This window comes from Neophocaena asiaeorientalis, unplaced genomic scaffold (genome assembly GCF_003031525.2).
Source record: "Neophocaena asiaeorientalis asiaeorientalis breed wild unplaced genomic scaffold, Neophocaena_asiaeorientalis_V1.1 scaffold134, whole genome shotgun sequence".
Classification (NCBI taxonomy): domain Eukaryota; kingdom Metazoa; phylum Chordata; class Mammalia; order Artiodactyla; family Phocoenidae; genus Neophocaena; species Neophocaena asiaeorientalis.
Window position 1 is genome coordinate 32,699,812 of NW_020185339.1, and position 25,002 is coordinate 32,724,813.

The window sequence follows — 25,002 nt, forward strand, 5'->3', positions numbered from 1 at the left end:
CCATTTAAAGATGTGAAAACTAGTATTAGCTCCCAGGCTGTACAATATTGTACATTTATAACTTATGTAATGTTGTATATCAACTATACTTCAATTTAAAAAATAATGAAAAATGACGATACTGGGGAAAAAAATGAATGGCAGATGTATTTGACCTGTGGGCCATAGTTTGTCAACACTGAGTCAACCCTCAGGACCACTACAAGCTATTTTGACCAAAGAAATTCTAATCTTGATATTTATTTATTTTGAGTTTTCCTTCCTATAGCCTTATGAGACAAAGGGGACAGAAATAAAAACCCAATAGATGTATAAGGTGGGAGTACACAGGATACCCTCATCACAATAAGCTGGCATCCTAAAGACTGCACCTTCAGGACATGAAGCCTGAGTTGCAGTCATCTTGGTTGTTCAGGGGGCCTCAGGCCTTGGGTTTAGTTTAAAGTCGTTTATAATGCACTTGGTGAAAGAAAATGAACCTCCTTTCTGGAGCAATCTGCCTTCATCTTAGACTTCAAGTTATTCTTAGACATATTTTTTTCAAGTACTACTAGACACCTAAGGGAACAAAACACTGAGAATGAGAACTGGCAGAAACAACAGACAACAGAAACAGACTGCAGAGAGGTCAGATTAGAATTAACCAACATTTAATGTAATACAAGCATGCTCATATGTTCAAAGAAATAACAAGGTAAGTTTGGATTTATTTTCGGGGAACAGGAAAACAACTAATTTGAAAAAAAGAAACTCTAGAAATGAAAAATACAATAACTGGGAAAAAGTACAACCTCAACAGATGGACTTAATAGCAGAGTAGACAGAGATACATAGAGAATTAAAGAACTAAAAAATAGGTCATAAGAAATTATCCAGAGGTCAGAACAAAGATTTTTTTAAAAGATGGAATATACTAAAGAGAAGGAAGAAGACAGGGAAGATGCAAGAGAATGTTTAATATACGTTTCCTCTGAGTCCCAAAAGGAGAAGGGAGGGGAGATGGCTGAGGATTTTCTGGAATTGATAAAAGACACCAATCTACAGATTCAAATACCCCAGTGAATCCCATAAAAGATAAATAAATGTAAATCCTCATCTAGACACAATTTGGTGAAACTTCAGAAAATTGAAGACAAAGAAAAATTCTAAAAAGGAGTCAATAACAATATTACTTTCAAAGCAGTAATGAATAGACTGATCACACTGACTTTTTTAGAGACAATTTTTAGAGGAATTTTATGTTCACAACCAAATTGAGAGGAAGATACAGAGATTTCTCATATACTCTGTCACCCCACATATGCATAGCTTCCCCCATTATCAACATCTCTCACCAGAATGGTACATTTGTTACCAAGGCTGAACCAACTGAACATCATAATCACCCAAAGTCCATAATTTATCTTAGGGTTTACTCTTGGCTTATACATTCTATGGGTTTGGATAAATGTGTAATGACATATATCTGTTATTATGATATCATACAGAGTATTTTCACTGCCCTAAAAATCTTCTGTGCTCTGCCTATTCATCCCTCTTCCCCAAGCTGATGGCAACCACTGATCTTTTTATTGTCTCCTTAGTTTTGTTTTTTCCAGAATGTCATATATTTGGAATCATACAGTATGTAGCCTTTCAGATGGCTCCTTTCACTTAGTAATAGGCATTTAAGGTTCTTCTATGTCTTTTCATAGTTTTACAGCTCATTTTAATTTACCACAATATTTCATTGTCTGGCTGTACCACAGTTTATTTATCCGTTCACTTATGGAAGGACATCTTGGTTGCTTTCAAGTTTTGGACGTTTTGAATAAAGCTGCAACATTCATCTGTGTGCAGGTTTTTGTGTGGACATTAGTTTTCAACTACTTTGGATAAATATCAAGGAGAGCAGTTACTGGATCCCATAGTAAGAGTTTGTTTAGTTTTATAAGAAACTGCTGCACTGTCTTCCAAAGTGGCTGTAACATTTTTCATTCCCATCAGCAATATACGAGAGTTCCTGTTGTTCTGCATCCTCTCCAGCATTTGGTATTATCAGTGCTCTGGATCTTGGCCATTCTAATAGGTGTGTAGTGGTATCTCATTGTTTTAATTTGAATTTCCCTCATGACATATGATGTGGAGCATCTTTTCAGATGCCTGAGAATCTTCTTTGGCAAAGTGTCTGTTAGGGTCTTTGGTCCATTTTTAAATCGGATTGTTTTCTTGTTGTTGAGTTTTAATAGTTCTTTGTATATTTTGGATAACAGTCCTTTATCAAGATGTATCTTTTGGGCTTCCCTGGTGACACAGTGGTGGAGAGTCCGCCTGCGTATTCGGGGGACACGGGTTTGTGCCCCGGTCCGGGAGGATCCCACATGCCGCGGAGTGGCTAGGCCCGTGAGCCATGGCCGCTGAGCCTGTGCGTCCGGAGCCTATGCTCTGCAACGGGAGAGGCCATAACAGTGAGAGGCCCGCGTACCGCAAAAAAATAAATAAATAAAAAAAGATGTATCTTTTGCAAATATTTTCTCCCAATCCGTGGCTTATCTTCTGATTCTCTTGACATTGTCTTTTGCAGAGCAGAAGTTTTAAATTTTAATGAAGTCTAGCTATCAATCATTTCTTTCATGAACCTTGCCTTTGGTGTTGTATCTAAAAAGGCATCACCATACCCAAGGTCATCTAGGTTTTCTCCTCTGTTATTTTCTAGGAGTTTTATAGTTTTGTGTTTTACGTTTAGTTCTATGATCCATTTTGAATTAATTTTTGTGATGGATCAAGATTTATTTTTTTGCACATCCAGTTGTTCCAGCAGAATTTGTTGAAGAGACTGCCTTTGATTCATTGCATTTCCTTTGCTTCTTTTTCAAAGATCAGGTGACTAGATTTATGGGGAGTGTATTTCTGGGCTCTCTATTCTGTTCCATTGATCTATTTGTCTATTCTTTCTGCCGGTATCACATTCTCTTGATTACTGTAGCTTAATAGTAAGTAGTGAAGTTGGTAGAGTCAGTCCTCTAACTTTATTCTCCTTCCAAATTGTGTCCACTGACTTCTCAATAACAACAGGTGAAGCCAAAAGGGAGTGAAATGGTATCTTCAATATACAGCAGGAAAAGAGTTCCTGACTGGAATTCTGTTTTTAATAAGAATAATTTCATAGATGAAGTAAAAATGTTTCAGAAATATAAAAAGCTGAAAATATGAAGTTCATGTGAGTAAACCTAAATGAATATTGATAGAATAAGACAATTATCATCATTCTCATAAGATTTTATTTAAGAACATATAGAATTAATTTTAAAATACAACAATAACATTATAGTATAGCAGGGAGTAAAATGTGTTAAAATGTGTTATTGAGTGTAAGGGAAAATAGATTTAAAAAAACAATAGAAAATAAGTTATAAAACAGGGAGAAAAAGAAACAGCATAGGCAGAGGGAAAAAACACAAGATAGTAGATTTTAAAATTAATTACATTAAATGTAAATGATCCCATTTAAAAAATAAATATTTTGAAACTGAATTAATGAAATCCAACTCTACTGTTTAAAAGATGCACATCTAAAACATAAGGATACAGAAAATTTTAAAGTGAAAGAATAGTAAAAACCCATGGAAAGGAAAGCTAGTTTCTCCCAATTAATATCAGATAATGTAGACATTAAGGCAAAAGGTATTACCAGTTACTTCATAATGATAACATTTCAAATCACAGGGAAGACATAACAATTTTTTTAATTAAAATTTTTTTGAACATCTTTATTGGAGTATAATTGCTTTACAATGGTGTGTTCGTTTCTGCTTTATAAAAGAGTGAATAATCTATACATATACATATATCCCCATATCTCCTCCCTCTTGCATCTCCCTCCCACCCTCCCTATCCCACCCCTTTAGGTGGTCACAAGCACTGAGCTGATCTCCCTGTGCTATGTGGCTGCTTCCCACTAGCTATCTATTTTACATTTGGTAGTATATATAAGTCCATGCTACTCCCTCACTTCGTCCCAGCTTACCCTTCCCCCTCCCCGTATCCTCAAGTCCATTCTCTATGTCTGCGTCTTTATTCCTGTCCTGCCCCTAGGTTCTTCATAACCATTTTTTTTTTTAGATTCCATACATAAGACATAGCAATTTAAATTTGTATACACCTAATAATATAGCCTCAATATATATGAAACAAAATTGACAGAACTACATGGAGCAATAGATGAATTCACAGTCAGAATGAAGTTGCAGGAATTGACAGAATACAAGCACACAAAAAAATCATTAAGAATACAGAGCACTTGAATGTGATTAACAATCCACACCTAAAGAACCTATATAGACCATTACTCTCCCAAAGTGCACTTTATGTGTTCCTTTAAGCACCTATGGAACATTCACAAATATTGATTATGTACTGGATGATGAAGCTCATCTCAACAAATTTCAAAGAAGTAAATTATATAGGGTATACTATCTGACCACATGCAAATAAGCTAGAGATCAGTAACAATAGGTAAGTAAAAAATCCTGTGCTGGAACTCATCGTTTCTCAAATAAGCCGAGCTAATTTCCCCCTCTGCCTGGAATATTTTTCCTGTCGTTTTTCCCACATTAGGTCCTCTCAGCCTTCAGTCTCAGCTAAAATTTCATCTCCTCAGAGAGGTATTCCCTGATCAATCCAAAGTGGTATTCCCTGATCAAATCTAAAATACCCTCCTAGTTATTCAGTGCCTGATTCTTGTTTGTTTTCTTTACTCAGTGTTAACCTTCAGTTATTGCATATCTGCCTGGTTAGTTGTCTTTGAATCCTCCTCTATATTGCAGATTCTATGAGGGCAAAGTTCATTCTTCTGTTCACGTCTGTGTCCCCAGTGCTGAGCACAGTGTGTGGTGTATAGTGGCCATTCAAGAAGTATTTATCGAGAGGATGAGAATGAACATTTCCATAATTTTCTTCTTAATAAATGGAGATGAGGAGAAATGCAGCAATACATGTGATAGTATCTTCAAAGGCATAAGAAACTGTGGGAAGCCCTTTCACTTCTTAATTCTAGAGGCTTTGGGGGAATGTGATCACATTTTGACGTATTATTATGAGAAGTGTTAAATTTGGGGGTAATTTAATGCTTAATTTCCAGGCTTAATGTGTTTAACATTTTAACCTCAATGTTTCATTTAGCATAGCTGTAGAAAATTTTGCTTAATTGGCCCCCTAAGGGGGAAAATTGCCTGAAAATAGGAAAAAGTGATGTATTTTAACAAATATTTTGTCCCAAAATACAAGTACAGCTGTATTTAACGAGGCTTAATCTTTAGTCTTACAGGGTGTATGAATTCTCTCTCTCTGTCTCTCCCTGGCATCCCCTCCCTCTCCTTCACCCTCTCCCTTGTCTTCCACTTCCATTACTCCTATTACTTTTTTGTAGTTATAAACATAAGAAAATGATTTAGAAGTTAAGATGCCACTGGAAATAGAACTTTAGGTTTATGATGTTATCCTTAACTATAGCATAAGACTAAAATAATTTTGGCCAAATTCTTTTAGTAACATCCTATCAGTTACTCTCTGATATTATCCAGGATGGAGATGTATACTAAAAGATCACTGAATTGACTAGATGGATTAATCTACACAGGTGATTCTCAACACGGGCCATACACTGGAATCACCTGAACACTCTTACAAAATACTCATGCCCAGGCCCCTCCCCTGGAGATTCTGATTTAATTGGTCTGGGTGCCACAAATTGGTAGTTTCAACAAACTCCCTGGGTGATTCTTATGTGCAAGCTGGGTTAATAATCAATGGTCTACAACTTTGTTACCCAAAATGTGATCACTGGATCGGCAGCATCAGTATCACTGGGGAGCTGGTGAGACATGCAGAATCTCAGGCCCCATTCCAGATCTACCTAACGAGGATCTTCATTTAAATAAGATCTCCAAGTGATCAGAGAAACACTCCTCTGTGATTCCATTGGCGCTGTTAAAAAAAAAGTATCAGCTGAACTTGAGGCTAAACCTGTACACTTACGCTGCCATGACAACATAAGTTAGATTTGCATGCTAACCAAGAGGTAGATGTTTGTTCCCAAACCTGTTTATGGCAACTGTATTTGTACTGTAATTCTAATACTATTGAAATGCTATAAATACATATTCATAACATAATATGCAAGCCAATGAAATATGAATGTGAAAAGAAATAAAATTTCTTTTAATCAAAGTTGAGTGCTTTGGGAAAAGATGATAAACTCATACTGCTAAAAAACATCCTCTTGAACTAGGTGTCAGTAAGACAGTTGTAAAACGTGAAAGAAAACATAGGATAAGAATGATCTCTCTATAGATTGCTTCGTATCTATCTTGTTTCCCTTAAAACAAACAAACAAAAACTTAGAAATTACGAGCAACACATTTTAAATTTTATTTATATAATCAAGATTACGATGAAGCACAGTCAGAGAATCCATACTGAAGAAAAGTGTTCTACTTCAAAACGTTGAATGTGTGAGGATGTGTTTTTAATTAAAATGTTTAGGGTACATATTTATTGTTGTCTATGATTTCTCACTTTAACTGGTTTTTTTCAAACTATGGACCAAATACCTGTCCAGATAACATGGAATAAAGAGTCTTCTACTGAATATCTATGTGACTGTCCTTATTTAAATGTTAATTCTAATGTTCTCTTTTCCTAGTTCTTTTTTCCTCTGCATAGAAATATAGTTTTCAAGCTTAGCTGTATACGTGGGCAGTGTTAAAAAATAAAGAAGCCCAAGTCCTACCCTCTGAGATTCTTATTATTATGCAGCTGGGCATAGAGTTTTAAATGTTCTTCAGGTGATTTTACTATGCATCCACAGTTGAGAACTGTTGGCCCAGTAGATTGGGAGTATATAAATTGGTTATAAAATCAACTGATCATAAATGAATTCCAGCTTATAAAGGTATCCTGATGAGATGTTCTATAGGATCTGGGTCCGAAGTCTATTATGATTATTATTCTATTCTGGTCTCTGACTGTATTGTGAGTACTCTGTCTCTGATTTAAATCACATTAAAGCGATTCTCCTTCAGTGGTCATTTTCAAATACCCTCTGCTGGAAAGCATTTCCAGTTCACTCTCGTAAGACGTTTTTCTTCCTCTGAGTTGGGTGGATTTCCTCGTACGTGTGCTTCTCTGTTTCCCACACTAGACTGAATGCTCCTTGAAGGCAGGAAGGCGCCTTCCTAGGACAGTGCCTGGTGGACAGGAGGTTATCATAAATGCTTCTTATTTCAGCCAGGTGTTGCCACTCTTGTTGCAAGTTTCCTTTTGTTTAAACTTTCGTTGCTTTCTGCTTTCCTTTCTCCTGCTCCATCTCAATTTATGCTTTATAATTTTTTTGTCCTCCGTTGCTTCCTCTGCTCTCTCCTCCCTCCTCAGTGTGCTGTCCGTCTGCATGTCTTATTCTACATGGAGCTGGCTCCCCTTAACCTTTGGCTTCTTCTCTTCCCTTGGCTCATACACTTTGCATAATAGAAGGGGTTATTAATATACCACTCAGACAACTACATTTAAAATATGTCCTCCTAAGACAGCTACCTTCCCCAGGCCCCACCCCTACCATACGTTCTTTGTTTTGCCTGTACACAGATGCTATTTTAAAATTGCACAATCACTCTTTCAGGGGCTTTACTTGTAATCTCTTAGTTGAGCACTAGTGTGTGGTTTATAATGAAAAGGATCATGCTTTACAATTCACAAAACTTTCAGTATCTTTGTCAATATAATAATGAAACAGCATATGTCTAAAAGGTGCCAGTCATTTTGGAAATACACTCCTCAAAGTTAAACTAAAGATCAGGCATTTAAATTTTGACTGAGGTCACTGGATTCTTAGTGGTAAGAAAATGTACGCAGAAGTTTTTTTTCAGAGGAGTTCTAGTTCTGGCTTTGAACTAGCAGTGTGTGGCAGTTTCCATATTATATTATATATTATGTTATCTTTGTAAAAGCTGTCACCTCATGTATGTTCATGTTGTCACTTTAAACGTGTCCGTGTATTGACATGAATATTATGTTTTTCTCCAAATCTTTACCTTCACTCATTAAATTTATTTTTCTTATCCCCAGGAGACTAAATGAATTGATTACATTGTCTTTTTTAAAAGAATCCATCCTATGGTATATAAGGTAGGATCAAGAATAGGGGCCAGTGGTAGAAAAGTAGCTAAATGAAAAGAATTTCAGGATCTATCTTAGTTACAATTTAAATAGGTAGAATCAAATTAGGGCCAAAAGTACTGAATTCCTCCTTCCATCTATAGACTTGGCCTTCTTGCTATGATCTTCTAAATATCCAATTCTTGCTTTCCCAGTATCTACCCTTCTAACCAAAGGCTGATCTGGATAGGGTGTTAGAATTTATGCTTTTGTTGTATTCTGGAAGTTATTTTTATCCTCCTTTGCCTCCTAACCCCTCACTACTGCTAGATTTATGGTGTTTCAGGGCCTGTCCTCGTTTTGGAAGAATAGGCCACTGACCTAAATTAAGGCCCCCTAGGAGAAGCACTCTTTGGTCCTTTAGAAGTGCAAGGACATGATACATATAGGATGAGAAAGGAGGTTTGTGCATCTACTCTCATGCTCTCATTTCCTAAACTCTGAATTAGTTTTGCAAACAACTAAATTCCCAAACAATTAATGAGATTTAGTTAAAGGAAGCAATCATGTATAATTAATGAATTTGTGAATTATTTAAACACTGAAATTTTGATCATTTAAACAGCATTGACTCATAAAAACTGGCTTTATGTAGAGAAAGGAGAAGGTTTTGTCATCAAATTGTCCAAGCAGACTTCCGTTGTATGTGTTGTCTTGTATTATTCATACTGCTTTGACAGTAGCCAGCTATTTTTCAGTAACTGATAGATCTGCTCCCATTTCAAGTGCTCCAGTTCTACTTCAGTGGAGAATAAGCTGCCATTTAACAGAAAAGGCAGAATATTTCTGTGAGACCCAATTTATAGGACCTTTATTATAAGAGGCAAAATCAAAGGATAGGGCCAAATATAAAGAGACACATGAAGATCAGAGAGGCCAATTTTCTTGTTTTCAGGCTTTTCATCAAATAGGAAGCTAGAAGAGAACTTACCAAAAAAAAATTCAACAAACCTTTAAAATTTATTATTTACGGCCAGTGCTGGGTGCTGAGTACAAGATCCAAAGACAAATTAAGACACTGCCCCCATCTCATGTAGGAAAGATAAAAAAAAACGTGCAACTAACTAGAAGAAAGGAAAAATGAGTTCAGTGCTCTAATAGAAATTTAAGCATTGTAGAAAGAGGGAAAATTAATTTATAGCACTTAGTGCTCAAAACTTTTATTACAACCATATTGTTAAGAATTGACTCCAAGTGAGTCCAGATTTCAAACAAGATTGTGGGCTGGATAAATGCAGCATGGCTGATTGGAGTCTTTTAAGAATATTGAAACACTTTCAGATTTTTTTGTTTGACTCCACAGAATCTTAGCCTGTTTCATGAATACATTTATTGTGCATTCTTTTTTAAAAGCTATAATAAAAATATACATAATTACAGTTAATGAGATATTTTCTCATCCAACAGTTTTCTTTTCTTTTTTTTTTTTTTTTTTTTTTTTTTTTTGCGGTACGCGGGCCTCTCACTGTCGTGGCCTCTCCCGTTGCGGAGCGCAGGCTCAGCAGCCATGGCTCACGGGCCTAGCCGCTCCGCGGCATGTGGGATCCTCCCGGACCGGGGCACGAACCCCTGTCCCCTGCATCGGCAGGCGGACTCTCAACCACTGCGCCACCAGGAAACCCCTCATCCAACAGTTTTGATTTGTATATAACGAACAAATAAGTATCATGTTGACTCAGAATGAAATAATTGCCATTGTACGTGGGGTTTTTAAGAGCCCTCCCAGTGGAAATCAAGATTAGAAAGAACATCTTGTAAAAGCCACTACTTTATACAACTCTGCCCTTAACAGACAGCTTAAACAATTTAAAGATCACTGATCCCTGGTGTTTTCAAAGAGAATTTTAAAGAAATTATAAATCCCATTTCTCACTAAGTTAATTATACTGTTTTTCTTCTTGGTATCTATAACCTTTAATTTTGTGTTGTATCATTTTTATTTATTTTTTTTCCAAAATGCATTATTATTATTTTAAAATGAATTTATTTCATTTAACTTTAAAAAAATTTTTTTAATTTTATTTTTTTTATACAGCAGGTTCTTACTACTCATCAGTTTTATCCACATCAGTGTATACATGTCAATCCCAATCGCCAAATTCATCACACCCCCCACCCCCAGCCCCGCAGCTTTCCCCCCCTTGGTGTCCATATGTTTGTTCTCTACTATATTGTCTTGATTACTGTAGCTTTATAGTATAGTCTGAAGTCAGAGAGTCTGATTCCTCCAGCTCCGTTTTTTTCCCTCATGACTGCTTTGACTGTTCGGGGTCTTTTGTGAATCCATACAAATTTTAAGACTTTTTGTTCTAGTTCTGTAAAAAATGCCATTGGTAATTTGATAGGGATTGCAATGAATTTGTAGATTGCTTTGGGTAGTAGAGTCATTTTCACAATATTGATTCTTCTAATCTAAGAACATGATATATCTCTCCATCTGTTTGTATCTTCTTTAATTTCTTTCATCAGTGTCTTATAGTTTCTGCATACAGGTTTTTTGCCTCCCTAGGTAGGTTTATTCCTAGATATTTTATTCTTTTTGTTGCAATGGTAAATAGGAGTGTTTCCTTAATTTCTCTTTCAGATTTTTCATCATTAGTGTATAGGAATGCAAGAGATTTCTGTGCATTAATTTTGTATCCTGCAACTTCACCAAGTTCATTGATTAGCTCTGGTAGTTTTCTGGTTGCATCTTTAGGATTCTCTATGTATAGTATCATGTCATCTGCAAACAGTGACAGTTTTATCTCTTCTTTTCCAATATGTATTCCTTTTTTTTTTTTTTTTTTTTTTTTGAGGTACGCGGGCCTCTCAGTGTTGTGGACTCTCCCATTGCGGAGCACAGGCTCTGGACGCGCAGGCTCAGTGGCCATGGCTCACGGGCCCAGCCACTCCGCAGCATGTGGGATCTTCCTGGACTGGGGCGTGAACCCGTGTCCCCTGCATCGGCAGGCGGACTCTCAACCACTGCGCCACCAGGGAAGCCCATGTATTCCTTTTATTTCTTGTTCTTCTCTGATTCCAAAACTATGTTGAATAATAGTGGTGAGAATAGACATCCTTGTATTGTTCCTGATCTTAGAGGAAATGCTTTCAGTTTTTCACCATTGAGAATGATGTTTGCTGTGGGTTTGTCATACATGGCCTTTATTGTGTTGATGTAGGTTCCCTCTATGCCCATTTTCTGGAGAGTTTGTATCATAAAAGGGTGTTGCATTTTGTAAAAAGCTTTTTCTGCACCTATTGAGATGATCATATGGTTTTCCTTCTTCAATTTGTTATTATGGTGTATCACATTGATTAATTTGCATAAATTGAAGATTCCTTGCATCCCTGGGATAAATCCCACTTGATCATGGTGCATGATCCTTTTAATGTGTTGTTGGATTCTGTTTGCTAGTATTTTGTTGAGGATTTTTGCATCTATAATCATCAGTGATATTGGTCTGTAATTTTCTTTTTTTGTAGTATCTTTGTCTGGTTTTGGTATCAGGCTGATGGTGGCCTCATAGAATGAGTTTGGGAATGTTCCTTCTGCCACAGTTTTTTGGAAGAGTTTAAGAAAGATGGGTGTTAGCTCTTCTCTAAATGTTTGATAGAATTCACCTGTGAAGCCATCTGGTCCTGGACTTTTCTTTGTGGGAAGACTCTTAAACACAGTTTCAATTTCATTATTATGATTGGTCTGTTCATATTTTCTATTTCTTCCTGGTTCAGTCTTGGAAGGTTATACCTTTCTAAGAATTTGTCCATTTCTTCCAGGTTGTCCATTTTATTGGCATAGAGTTGTTTGTAGTACTCTCTTAGGATGCTTTGTATTTCTGTGGTGTCTGTTGTAACTTCTTCTTTTTCATTTCTAATTTTCTTGATTTGAGTCCTCTCCCTCTTTTTCTTGATGAGTCTGACTAATGGTTTACCAATTTTGTTTATCTTCTCAAAGAACCAGCTTTTAGTTTTATTGATCTTTGGTATTGTTTTCTTTGTTTCTATTTCATTTATGTCTGCTCCGATCTTTATGATTTCTTTCCTTCTGCTAACTTTGGGTTTTGTTTGTTCTTCTTTCTCTAGTTCCTTTAGGTGTATAGTTAGACTGTTTATTTGAGATTTTTGTTGTTTTTTGAGGTAGGCTTGTATAGCTCTAAACTTCCCTCTTAGAAGTGCTTTTGCTGCATCCCATAGGTTATGGATCCTCGTGTTTTCATTGTCATTTGTTTCTAGGTATTTTTTGTTTTCCTCTTTGATTTCTTCAGTGATCTCTTGGTTATTTAGTAACGTAGTGTTTAGCCTCCATGTATTTGTGTTTTTTACATTTATTTGCCTTTAATTCATTTCTAATCTCATAGTGTTGTGATCAGCAAAGATGATTGATATGATTTCAATTCTCTTAAATTTACTGAGGCTTGATTTGTGACCCAAGATGTGATCTATCCTGGAGAATGTTGCATGCACACTTGAGAAGAAAGTGTAATCTGCTGTTTTTGGATGGAATGTCCTATAAATATCAATTAAATATATCTTGTCTATTGTGTCATTTAAAGCTTGTGTTTCCTTATTAATTTTCATATTGGATGATCTGTCCATTGGTTTAAGTGAGGTATTGAAGTCCCCCACTATTATTGTGTCACTGTCCATTTCATCTTTTATAGCTGTTAGCAGTTGCCTTATGTATTGAGGTGCTCCTATGTTGGGTGCATATATATTTATGATTGTTATATCTTCTTCTTGGATTGATCCCTTGATCATTATGTAGTGTCCTTCCTTGTCTCTTGTAACATTCTTTATTTTAAAGTCTATTTTTTCTGATATGAGAATTGCTACTCCAGCTTTCTTTTGATTTCCTTTTGCATGGAATATATTTTTCCATCCCCTCACTTTCAGTTTGAATGTGTCCCTAGGTCTGAGGTGGGGTCTTGTAGACAGCATATATATGGGTCTTGTTTTTTGTATCCATTCAGCAAGCCTGTGTCTTTTGGTTGGAGCATTTAACACATTCACATTTAGGGTAATTATCGATATGCATGTTCCTATTACCATTTTCTTAATTGTTTTGGGTTTGTTTTTGTAGGTCCTTTTCTTCGTTTGTGTTTCAGACTTAGAGAAGTTCCTTTAGCATTTGTTGTAGAGCTGGTTTGGTGGTGCGGAATTCTCTTAGTTTTTGCTTATCTGTAAAACTTTTGATTTCTCTATCAAATCTGAATGAGATCCTTGCCAGGTACAGTATTCTTGGTTGTAGCTTCTTCCCTTTCATCACTTGAAATATATCATGCCAGTCTCTTTTGGCTTGTAGAATTTCTGCTGAGAAATCAGCTGTTAACCTTATGGGAGTTCCCTTGTATGTTATTTGTCATTTTTCCCTTGCTGCTTTCAATAATTTTTCTTTGTCTTTAATTTTTGCCAATTTGATTACTGTGTGTCTCGGCATGTTTCTCCTTCGGTTTATCCTGCATGGGACTCTCTGCACTTCCTGGACTTGGGTGGCTATTTCCTTTCCTATGTTAGGGAAGTTTGCCACTATAATCTCTTCAAATATTTTCTCTGGTCCTTTCTCTGTCTCTTCTCCCTCTGGGACCCCTATAATGCGAATGTTGTTGCATTTAATGTTGTCCCAGAGGTCTCTTAGGCTGTGTTCATTTCTTTTCATTCTTTTTTTTTTTAATTTTGTTCCATAGCAGTGAATTCCACCATTCTGTCTTCCAGGTCACTTACCCGTTCTTCTGCCTCAGTTATTCTGCTATTGATTCCTTCTAGTTTAGTTTTCATTTCAGTTATTGTGTTGTTCATCTCTGTTTGTTTGTTCTTTAATTCTTCTAGGTCTTTGTTAAACATTTCTTGCATCTTTTGGATTTTTGTCTCCATTCTTTTTCTTAGGTCTTGGATCATCTCCACTATCATTATTCTGAATTCTTTTTCTGAAATGTTGCCTATCTCCACTTTATTTAGTTGTTTTTCTGAGGTTTTATTTTATTCCTTCATCTGGTACATAGCTCTCTGCCTTTTCGTCTTTTCTATCTTTCTGTGAATGTGGTTTTCATTCCACAGGCTGCAGGATTGTAGTTCTTCTTGCTCTGCTGTCTGCCCTCTGTGTTGTATCATTTTTAAAGGTGATGATACCAATAGGGAAATTTAGTGTAGACTCATGTATTTTCAATCCAGTAATAAAAAGAATCTAAATATATAGTCACTGAGGAAATGTTTAGAAGTGAAATATATGTCTATTTGCTTTTATATTCTAAAATATTGTTAGATAGATTTGAATAATTCTTTCTACAAAGGTTTGCAGAAGTTGATTTAGATCTCATTAGAGGGATCTGCATTTTCTATCTTTGCATTAATGACCAATGAATCATGATTTTAATGTGTAACTTACAGCTTTTAGAGTTTTACTGGCTTCTTTCACTTATCCATTTCTCAATCTCTTCTATAAGTTCCTTTCCACATTTTTACAACTGAAGAGTCTCAAATTTGCATCTGTTGCATTTCCTGTCTTCTTATTTCTTGTTAATTGTTAAAATAGAGGAGAGATTAAGTGAAAGTAATGCACATTAATTGCTTTTTCAGATTTTCTCATAATTATGGTGCTATTAACTATGTGATTAGTGATATTTAATATAACCTTGGTAAAACATGTATACCAATTGTTACAGCATCCTATTGAATTTCCCCAAGTTCTAGTTAATTTCTCTCCCTATGGCTTAATAGACTGTTCATTGGACAGCTCTGAGTGAAATAATTCACATGATGTGAATGGTACCCCCTGGTGTGTGTGTATGGTATTGTGTGTGTGTGTGTGTGTGTGTGTGTGTGTATGTGTATATGAGAGTCACAGTGAATATGCCTTTGACATTGGTTAATATTAATAACTTAAGAGTAGCAGTAGTGCTATGGGTTAGTCTGACTGCATGGGGGCTTAGCTTCTTAGTCTGCAAGGGGATAAGACTGTATCAATGAATTAATACCCTTCCCCCTAGAGGCTTCATTACCTTCGAATATGTACATGTAATATACTCAATAAATCACTTAGCGTAGATCTCTGAAAATGCAGCCTAGTTGGCATAATTCTGCTTTAAGCTGGTAAATGATTTGGACATAGGAATCCAGAGTTATGTCACAAGAAACTTATTGCTATATATGCACACAGCAGCACGCACACACACACACACACACACACACACACACACACACACACACACACCAAAACTGGGAAAGAAATGAAGCCTCTGTCTATGAACATGTTAATGCAATTGAATTGAAGAAGAAATCAATACAGCAAAATGATTATTCCTTTGTTGTTTTGTTGAGGAAGTGATTTCTTATACTGTGCTGGGGAAGGGTAAGCAGGGAGGTGCAGTTCAGTTAGGGAATTCTAGAGACTTTCTTGCAGTCAGTGTGGTAGCCACAGTGATCATTATTATCCCTGAGGCTTTGTCCCTGATACCTACAGGGGCTAGCCTTGGTTAAAATCAAGGCAACACCTAATCTGTTTCCTCTCCTCTGTTTTAACACTTGATCTGTCCAGTTCCTTCATTTTGCCTTCTCCTTGCTTATGGATCTCATTTTGATAAGCTATCTGGGTTTTTTTTTTAAATAGAGCTGTATTTTTTAAATGTCTCAATTTTCCCTCTTTAAAATTTATTTTTACTGTGTTCCACTCTCTCATGCTCTTGTAAGCAACCTATCCTTGTAAACTATTTCTCTTCATGGTCTAAATTGAATTACTGTGATAGCTACCAGTGCTGGGGGTTGGTTATTCTTTCCCCTGGACACCCCACGCACCCCACCTGTCTTTCTCTGTCCTACTCTGTACCCCAGGAGCTGGACTTCTGCAGACTGTATCACCCTGGTCTCCTTGCCAGCTGGCTTTGGGTAGGGTTTGCCAATGAGATGCACTGGCAGGAAATCAGAAGGCCAGAAGAGAGAGTTGGCCGTGTTTCTCCCCTGCTCCTTCCCTGCACCTGGCTGGGCTTCTGGTGGTACCTGTGTCTCTCATGATTTCGACTCCCACTGGGCTGCCTCTCCTTCATAACTCTGGCTCACTGTGGGCTCCAATAAAACCATTTCCTCTCCCTGTTCCTTATCCCTGGGGTGATGATGACTTGTTGCTATTGCTAGAGTCTGGGTCCTTCTCCAGCCCTTGTTTCCTCACCTTTGATCCAGTGCCCCCGCCCCCGCCCCCAGTTTACCACTTTGTCTCCTGTGTTTACCTGTCACTTATGAATTTCTCAGTTATAGCACTTGAGCTTGGCTTTTATTATAGTTAGTTGTGTACGAGTCTGTCTTCCCAACTCAGTAGTGAGGGGTAGAAACATGTCTCTTTCATCTTTGAATCCTAGTACCTAGCAGACTACCTGGCATGTTACCAGGAGCTCAGTACGTATTTGTTAAATGTATCAACAAATTAATAACGACTTTTACTCCTGCAGTCTACTCCTACGTCCCAGAGCCATCCTTATGGATCTTCAAGATTCCTTGTAGTATTTTTTAGGAATGATTAGGAATATATACCTATATATGTATATATATAGGTATATATTTCTGAGTTTCTTAACATTTTTCCCCTAAAGAACCTAGGGAAGGCATACCCTGATGGCATTACTAGGTATTTAGAGTAAACCTCAGAATTATGGAGAATCACAGCAACTGATCAAGAAAGAAATGAGACAAAAATCACTCACTTTGGGTTCTTTCTAAGCCAAATTCACCCTGCTTGTGCGGATCGATTGAAAGGAAATGAAGCAATTGTGATCTCATTTGTTTCGTGCTTCTCGCTCTGCCAAGCTCCATTTGGTGCCCTGTTGTCTCACAAGTTGCCTATTTGAGTCTTTTGAATTAAGAGTTTAGAGCAGAAGGTCCATCTGCTCTGCATGAGTATTAAATTATCATAAGACTTCGTATAAGAAGAACTTACCCTTGTGGTTTTACAGTGTTTCCTTTTCCCTTTGCTCTAAGAAAGACTTGGAACATCATATTTTTTTCTTCAACATAAGCTTGGACTTGAATAGACTGCAGTTACCGAGTTGTATAATATAATAGGCTTAGGAACCTTTGACTGGCAGGTGCTGAATAGAAGAAGGTTTTATTTATTCTCCTTATCTTATAAAATGTGGTACTTAAGTATAATTGAACATGCCATAAGCCAGATCTTGGTACTTTGAGGTTATTGAATCTCATAAGAAAAAACAAAGCACAATCTTAAAAATTACACGTTGGATATAGACATTTTACAATCAATCAGGTTCATTAAGTAAATGCACATGCTATTGTAATTCATATATGATAGATAGTATGCAACTGACAACTCCCTATTTTCAGTTTGAATATTCATGAGTGAGCAAGTTTCAGCCAGCTTTTAAGTAATATAATTTATGCAAGTAAGTTGTATTCACTTCCAACAACCCCCAAAACTTTAAAATCAATTTGCCAGTAATATATATTATATAGTGAAATTTGTTAATAAAAGCTGAGTAAGGAGATCAGCTGAAGGATGGCATTTTTAAAATGTGCATGCTTTCCATTATTTAAATGTACAGCTTTTAAATAATCAGTTAACTTTTGGGCAAAGATGAAAGTTGGCTTAAATATGAATATTTCTACAACCATATATATACTCAATATTTAATAGAAGTATGTCTAATTTCTTTGTTATAAATTTTTTTAGGCAATGTGATACTTTTAAAGATAATGGGATATATAAATTCTGAAGAGGGACTTTATTCTAACTTACACAATGGAATTAAAAGGAAATATACACACCCCTTTTGTAAAATCCATGTAGTTAAAATTAAAAATTGGATTTAGTAAATAGGGCTAACAAACTGCTTGAGTTTTTTTCCTATCAGATGACTGCTTCCTCTGGTCTTTTGAAGTGATTAGCTTGGGTTGATCTAGATGTTATGGAGCTCCAAAGCATCTACAATATTGAGTGTCCTTTGAAAGGAAAACAGTGCAAATCTGTGAAAACAAAAGTTGGTTCAGAGTCTTAGAATGGAGGGCTAAGCCCAAGAAGGATACTGAAAGTTAAGCTTAATTAGCTTTAGGGTAAATCTGTCTCTGTTTAGGTGATGAGTCAACATAGGTAGTGTGTAACATTCATTTCAAAACAAGCAAGCAGTTTCCATTGGCTAAATGTTTGCTGTGAATTGTAAATATTTTGAAAGTCTCAAAAAAATTCTTTGATACTTTGTATGCATCTTCACTCATTAAAAATGTTTTCACCACTGAGTCTGAAGTTCTATCTTAAAATTTTATTTAATTGTGATGGAAGCAAGGCAGGCCCAGATTAAGACCTTTTAACATCTTAAATAGGGTGCCTTAACCCACATGTACTTACAAGTAAAATGATACTAACCCATAAAACATAACGTTTACATGTATGTACTGGAATTAAAATAGTTTCTTTCTAATTTTCTGTTTTAAAATTCTGTAATGGGGCTTCCCTGGTGGCGCAGTGGTTGAGAGTCCGCCTGCCGATGCAGGGGACATGGGTTCGTGCCCCGGTCTGGGACGATCCCACATGCCGCGGAGCAGCTGGGCCCGTGAGCCATGGCCGCTGAGCCTGCGCGTCCGGAGCCTGTGCTCCACAACGGGAGAGGCCACAACAGTGAGAGGCCCGCATACCGCAAAAAAAAAAAAAAAAAATTCTGTAATGGTATATAAAAATGAACTTTTCTCATATTTGTGTTGCCCCTGATTTGTAGCTCTTTGAGCACCTGCTTAATGTGCCCTGAAGTGGGACATCATCAACAGGCAAGTAATTAGCTTTGAGTCTGCTTATCAGCACTCCTTTTTCAGAGTTTAATTCTGACTTGCCATTGCCTCTTATCCTTTTTGTACCTTATTTTACTCTCTGAACTTAATGGGCATGAAAATAACTTGAGCCTACATGTGCCTTATATTGGGTTGAATTTAGGTTTACAGTTACTCAAACACCTTGAAAAGTCACAAGGACATGTGAAATATTGTGGCAAAATGATCTGAACACCTGTAAGCTATTTTTCTTAATGAAACATTTAAAAAATATATATGTTTTTTTACTCCAAAGCTGTATGCCAATTTCATGGACGAACCTATTTTGAAGGAGAAAGAAATACGGTCTACTCCTCTTCTGGCGTATGTGTTCTCTATGAGTGCAAGGTAAGGAAGCTCTTCATGTGTGTTTCAAATTTCTTTCCGTTACATGAACACAGTAAATGTTCCTTTAAAAATCTCACCCTTGTAATACCTTTAAAATTCTAAGGCAAAGAGAAAATTTAAGATGATAATTATGGCTCAAATGTATAGAAATTCTCATTGTTTTTGCAATCATGTAAATTAGTGGTTGTAAAATAATTTTCCCAATAAATAAAAACACTCTTTTGTCATATTAAAGTTTTATGAAGTTGTCTTACATTTTCCAAACACAAATCAACTCCTTGTTTGCTGTTTTGAAGAAAATGTATTAGATAAAATTAGACTTGGCCTGTTCTCACTCTTGCTTTTGACTCGTGATAAATATCAGTCCAATTAAAATCAGAACCAAATATACCTAATAAAAATTAGGTGTTGGATGGAGATGAGATTGATATTGATCTTAATTCCTTTGGGAGGAATCTTTTAAATAATTTTAAGGGGAATGTTTTATAAATGTGCTCTTGACGTATGCTTCTGAAGCAAACGTGATTCATTTTAAGTCTGCTTCTTGACCTACTAATTGAAAAACTAAATATGTTTCATAACACTTTTCACATTTACCTTTTATAAACTATGATTTTATATTCCTTGACCATAATGTTATATTTCAAGCCATATTCTGTCTAAAGGAAACTGTCTACATATAAAGTTTCTGCTTTAGGGTTCATTTACATTTGATCCTTAATTTTCTTCTTCAAATGCCTCCTGTACATGGTTTGTGGGGATGATTTAGTATGTATAGGTTATTTAGAAAATTAAGATAAGTGATTTACTCTGCTGGCAATAAACTGTGAGCATTCATATGATTAAGTGTTGGGGAAAGGAAAATCCTCAGAATTTTGCCAAGATAAGTTGAATCTGAAAAATCCAGCTGTATACCTCGTGCATCTTAAGTTGGAAGACATTTGGGATAAGCAAGGCAGAGACATAAAGATGCAAAACTGTGACAGATTTGGTTTCTGGAACGTGAAAGCTCTGATTTGTCCATGTCCATTATAAGGTATTCTAGCTGCTTCTTTTGGCTTTAAATAAGCTCTCCCATGATGTAGGTTACCATCTTAAAGTTAAGGGAGCTGGGGCATTAGAAACACTAACACACTTGCTGAAGCTATATTTCCAGATGGATTTTTCTGCGTCAGCATCCCTTCACCAGTGCTGTTTTGAGTGGAGCAGGTCCCACGGTAGATATAAGGATTGGAAGGCTTGGAGTGAGATCTAGCAACACCAAGGAAATCAGAGAAATTTTACTTCAAGGAAGGTGGAAAACTTTTATCAGCTGGTTTCTAAGTGAACGCTAACTTTGCAATATCAGCCCTAAATCTGAAAATTGTGAGGGCATTTGAAGATTCTCCACTTTGTGTGTGTGTGTGTTCTTTTCATTTGACAAGTGTATTCCATAATACTGATAATTATGATCTAAAATTTACTGAGATAGTTTCCTATTTGATTTTAAAATACCTATAAAGTGATTTTATTTTAAATTCGATTTGTGAGAAGTCTGTGTATAGGCAACTCTGCAGGTGCTTAGTAAATATTGGGTGAATGAATAAATGTTACCATTTATTTGCTCAAACAAAAGAAATCACTTCCTACCCTCTAATGCTGTGCTGTCCAGTAGAAATATGATGCAAGCCACACATGTGATTTTTATTTGGGCTAAATTTTCTGTATTCAACCCCATATATCCAAAATATTATCATTTCTAATGTAATCAGTATAAAATTCTTAATGAAATATTTTACATTATTTTATCATACAGAGTTGTCAGAATCTTGTAGCTAGTGGCTATGGATTCTACAGCACAGCTCTACCAGAATTGCATAAGCTTTTGTATTCTTCACTAAATTCTTGACATTAAGGACTCCCATTGTTTTTTCTCCCTTCAGGCCCCTGAGCTATTTTACATAATTGTCATCTCTCTCAGGCTTCCATTTTCTGGGCTGTCAATTCTAGTCCTTCTTTGTTCCTTTATTGTCAGTTTTGTGGCCTTGAAAATGTGTCCTGGGGGGTCTGTGAGTTTCATAGTAACACAGAAAAACACGGTGGTCCTGAAAATAAGATTATTAGAATGGATATTACCGTCAAACCAAAGGAAGAATAGCGTTTGACTCCACTGTATACATGTCTTCTGACACTTTCTTTTTTTTTCCTGCCATTATGGTGACTTGGAGAAGGTCCTTTCCATTGATAAGCCAGGAAGAGGGAGATATTGAAATTACGATTTCTTCAATAAAAGCAGTACTTGTAGAAATGATATCTAAAAAGCTAAGCTATTGAGCAGTATTAAAACAGAAGCCTTCAAGTTCCAACGGTTATTTTATTACTTATGTATTGGTAAGCATAGTATAACAGTTAATGACCCTCGCTCTTAAAGAGACTGGGGGTTGACAGTATAGAAGCAAAATGTTTGCTTCAAGGGCAGTGCTGTTACATTTATCAGAAAAGTATTCTGTTCTGTATTTTGGTTTCTCTTTGAGAAGGGTTTTATCTACTTCGGTGGCTAGAACTATAATCGTTTTACATTGATTTATTCATTCATTCAGGAAAATTTTTCGATTACTTATCATATGCCAGAAAAAATGCAAGACGTTCATGCTCAAGAGACATAAATCCTGCCCTCATTTTCCTTATAGTTTTGTGAGAGATCCCCAATGTTCCTCATCACACTCACTTGGGATAATCTATAACAGTTTACGAAACTTTGAAATGAGAATGTTTAAAAAGCCCAGGTTTTATTTATTGTTTTTTCCAAAGTGAGCTATTGATAGAATTCAAGCTGTATATTTGACACAGTTGTCATCTGGATGTGCAAATATGTTGTAAACTAACAGAATCTTTCAGGATTACCCTGATGTTTGGAAATTGAAGGCATGGCTGCAGTGTGGCATGCTTCCATTCCCAGAGCTGCTTGTCCATTTGAAAGGCTTTCCAGTTGTCATTTAATGTTATTTTGCAAGTGAGTGTGTGACCTGTGCAGAGGTTCTCAGGGTGAAAATTTTACTCTCATGTTCGAAGAAATTTCTTGGATGTCGGATCTGGAAACTTCTGAGTTATTCCTAATTAAGAGGTTTGAAGCTTTTATTTTCTGTTGTCTGACAGGACCAGACCATGAAGCTGGTTGAGAGTTCAGGCTGTCCAGCTCTGGATTGTCCAGAGTCTCATCAGATTACCTTGTCTCATAGCTGTTGCAAAGTTTGTAAAGGTAAGGCTTGTTTGTAAAATAAAATTTATGTGCATGAGTCATTCTAAGAGGCTACTTCAACTGACAGGAAATAGAACTTTTTATAATCAAGTTATTTCCAAAGACTATCGAATTAAAATCGAGATGCTCCCATGCATTTCTGCAGGGTGTATTGTACCTGTCTCAAGCTCTGGGTTTCTATACTTCTCTCTGTGTACTTGTCCTGAGTCAGCATGGCATTGTTGAAAACATTTACACAACAGTGCTGAGTTATTTTATTGTTTCTTTTTTTTGGCAGGGGTGGGGGGCGATTTCCTTTCTTTTCTCTTCAGTCTGTTTTTATAATTGTCTGAGCATAATTCCCATGTTGTTCAAATCCCTCTCTTCACAATTCCACTCTCCTTCACTGATAGGCTTCTACACTACCAAGAAGAGAGAGGCCATCAGACATGCATTGCTTATTCTGTGTTGCCTCTATGATGATAAGCCTATGACCAATAAGTAGAAGGAACTTAGATTTTTAGTTCAGTATAAGAAAACAGTAAAACTTGAGGTATTCAGAAATGCAGTGGGCTGCCCAGGAGGCAGTGAGTTGCCCATCACAAAAGATTCTTAAACTTGGTATTTTGTTATAGATTTAAGTATTAAACTAAAGGATTAATTAATTATATGGAATTTTTATGTTCCCTACCAATCATGAAATTATATGTGCCTTCTTGTGTTATCCTGAAATTATGTGTTTGTGAATCTGTCTCCTTCGTTGGATTTTGCACCTTGAGGTGCAAAATGTAACAGGCTGGGTCTTTATATTCATCTCTATATTCTTAACACCTAGTATGACACCTGGGATGTAGCTGAGACTCATAACTCATGTAGTTGGTACTGTATAACAGTGCCTTAAATGAGCTACTAGCACTTGTTTTAATAATAGCCTTTATTGGTGCAAAATAAAACTTAAATGGAAAAAAGTAAGAAAAAGAAACTTTATAAAACATATACTATTTTGTTTCCTTTTAATCTCATCTATTAAAAAGGAAACATAAGATCCCTCTCTCCCATTTTTAGGAGGGTGGTACAGTTTTTTCATTTTCTTTTTAGCTACTTCTTCCATCCATTCAATTAAGACTGCCTGATTGCATCCATTTCTTTTTAAAGAGCCTTAATACATTACCAAGAGCAAATTAAGAATGGAAAAGCTAGCTACAAAACTGGTTACATTTAAATTGCCTATAGTTTTAAAAATTAATATGTTTACACAGCCCACTCAAAATATCAATACAATGACAAAATATACCATGACCTACACCCCCTCCACCTGAGATCCTGATATCATTGATATGTGACCGGCCAGAGCCAGAACCAAACTCAGGTTTGGCTTCTCATTGCTCAAAAGTCAATGTTCTGGAGACAAGGTTTGGTGGAAAAAGAAAGATGTATTATTCAGGAAGCCGGCAACCTGGGAAGATGGACTAGTGTCCCCAAAACCATCTCCGAGTTGCCAGTTAGGGGACAGGAGTTTGTAAAGGAAAAGTTTTAGAGGTGTGCAGTAGGGGGCTATGTGTGGAGCAGCACAGTCTGCTTCGATAATTACCTTGAAATTGGTGGTGCAGTGGTCTGGTCCGAGTCACCTTGATTGTGTAGGGAGAGCAGTTAACCTGTAGCTGCAGGCTTGAAATGTCCTATAGTTCCTGGAATTTCTCAAGCATGTAGAAGGTTATTCTTTAAGCATTTAATCATATTATAACTTAGTCAGGCCTAGGTCATAGGTTTTTCTCAAAATGGAACTGGGGCTTCCAATATGGAGTTGCCTTCGCTAAGGCAAAACTCAAATACCTTTTCCTAATTCCTGAATAAGTGTTTCAGAGCCAGATTTCAGATATATGGGATGGAGCCTTGGTATCACCTTAAAAAACACTCTTCAATAAATTATTTTACTCAGCCTGGATTGAGAACCTCTGGTTTAGAACTGGAACTGAAATTGGACAAGTTGGCCTTTCTTGAAACATTTAGCACCATTTAAAATAAAGGTTACTTCCATTTCTGACTTCAAATAAATAGAATAAACAAATGAGTCCTCCTGGTATTCTCTGACTTTTAAACTAAAAAACGTCAAGTTTTGAAGGCTTAAAGTTTGAGTCAACTCCTACACACATATTGTGACAAATTCATTTGTAGTATGGTTGGCCTCCAGTTTCCAGGCCTGTCTGCCTAGTGCTAAAGATGCCATGTTCACATCTGAAAAACTAAGTTGTTCAATGAGTTAGTAAATATTCCCTGAGGGAAGAGCATGAGATTAAATTGTTGACCTTTCCACTGGAGGCTCGGCCGGTGGTTGGAAACCAAGCTGTGCACCGAAATAAAGCTCCAAATTTCTAGGCACCAAGTCAAATCCAGCCAGGGCTGTTTTCTAGGTACCCTGCTGTCTTCAGTTGTAGCAGCTCAGGAACAGTGTAGCAGGAATGTTC

At 36.5% G+C, this 25,002-nt stretch overlaps 1 protein-coding gene across 2 annotated transcripts in view; it reads left to right on the forward strand.

Annotated features, from left to right (window-relative positions):
* NELL2 (neural EGFL like 2) overlaps nt 1-25,002 on the forward strand; it is a 366,586-nt gene that overhangs the window by 122,045 nt on the left and 219,539 nt on the right. For both annotated transcript variants that reach the window (XM_024737158.1, XM_024737157.1), the window contains 2 exons: nt 19,229-19,320; nt 22,456-22,558. In XM_024737158.1, coding sequence (XP_024592926.1) covers nt 19,229-19,320; nt 22,456-22,558 — 195 coding nt within the window. The remainder of the gene's footprint in view (nt 1-19,228; nt 19,321-22,455; nt 22,559-25,002) is intronic.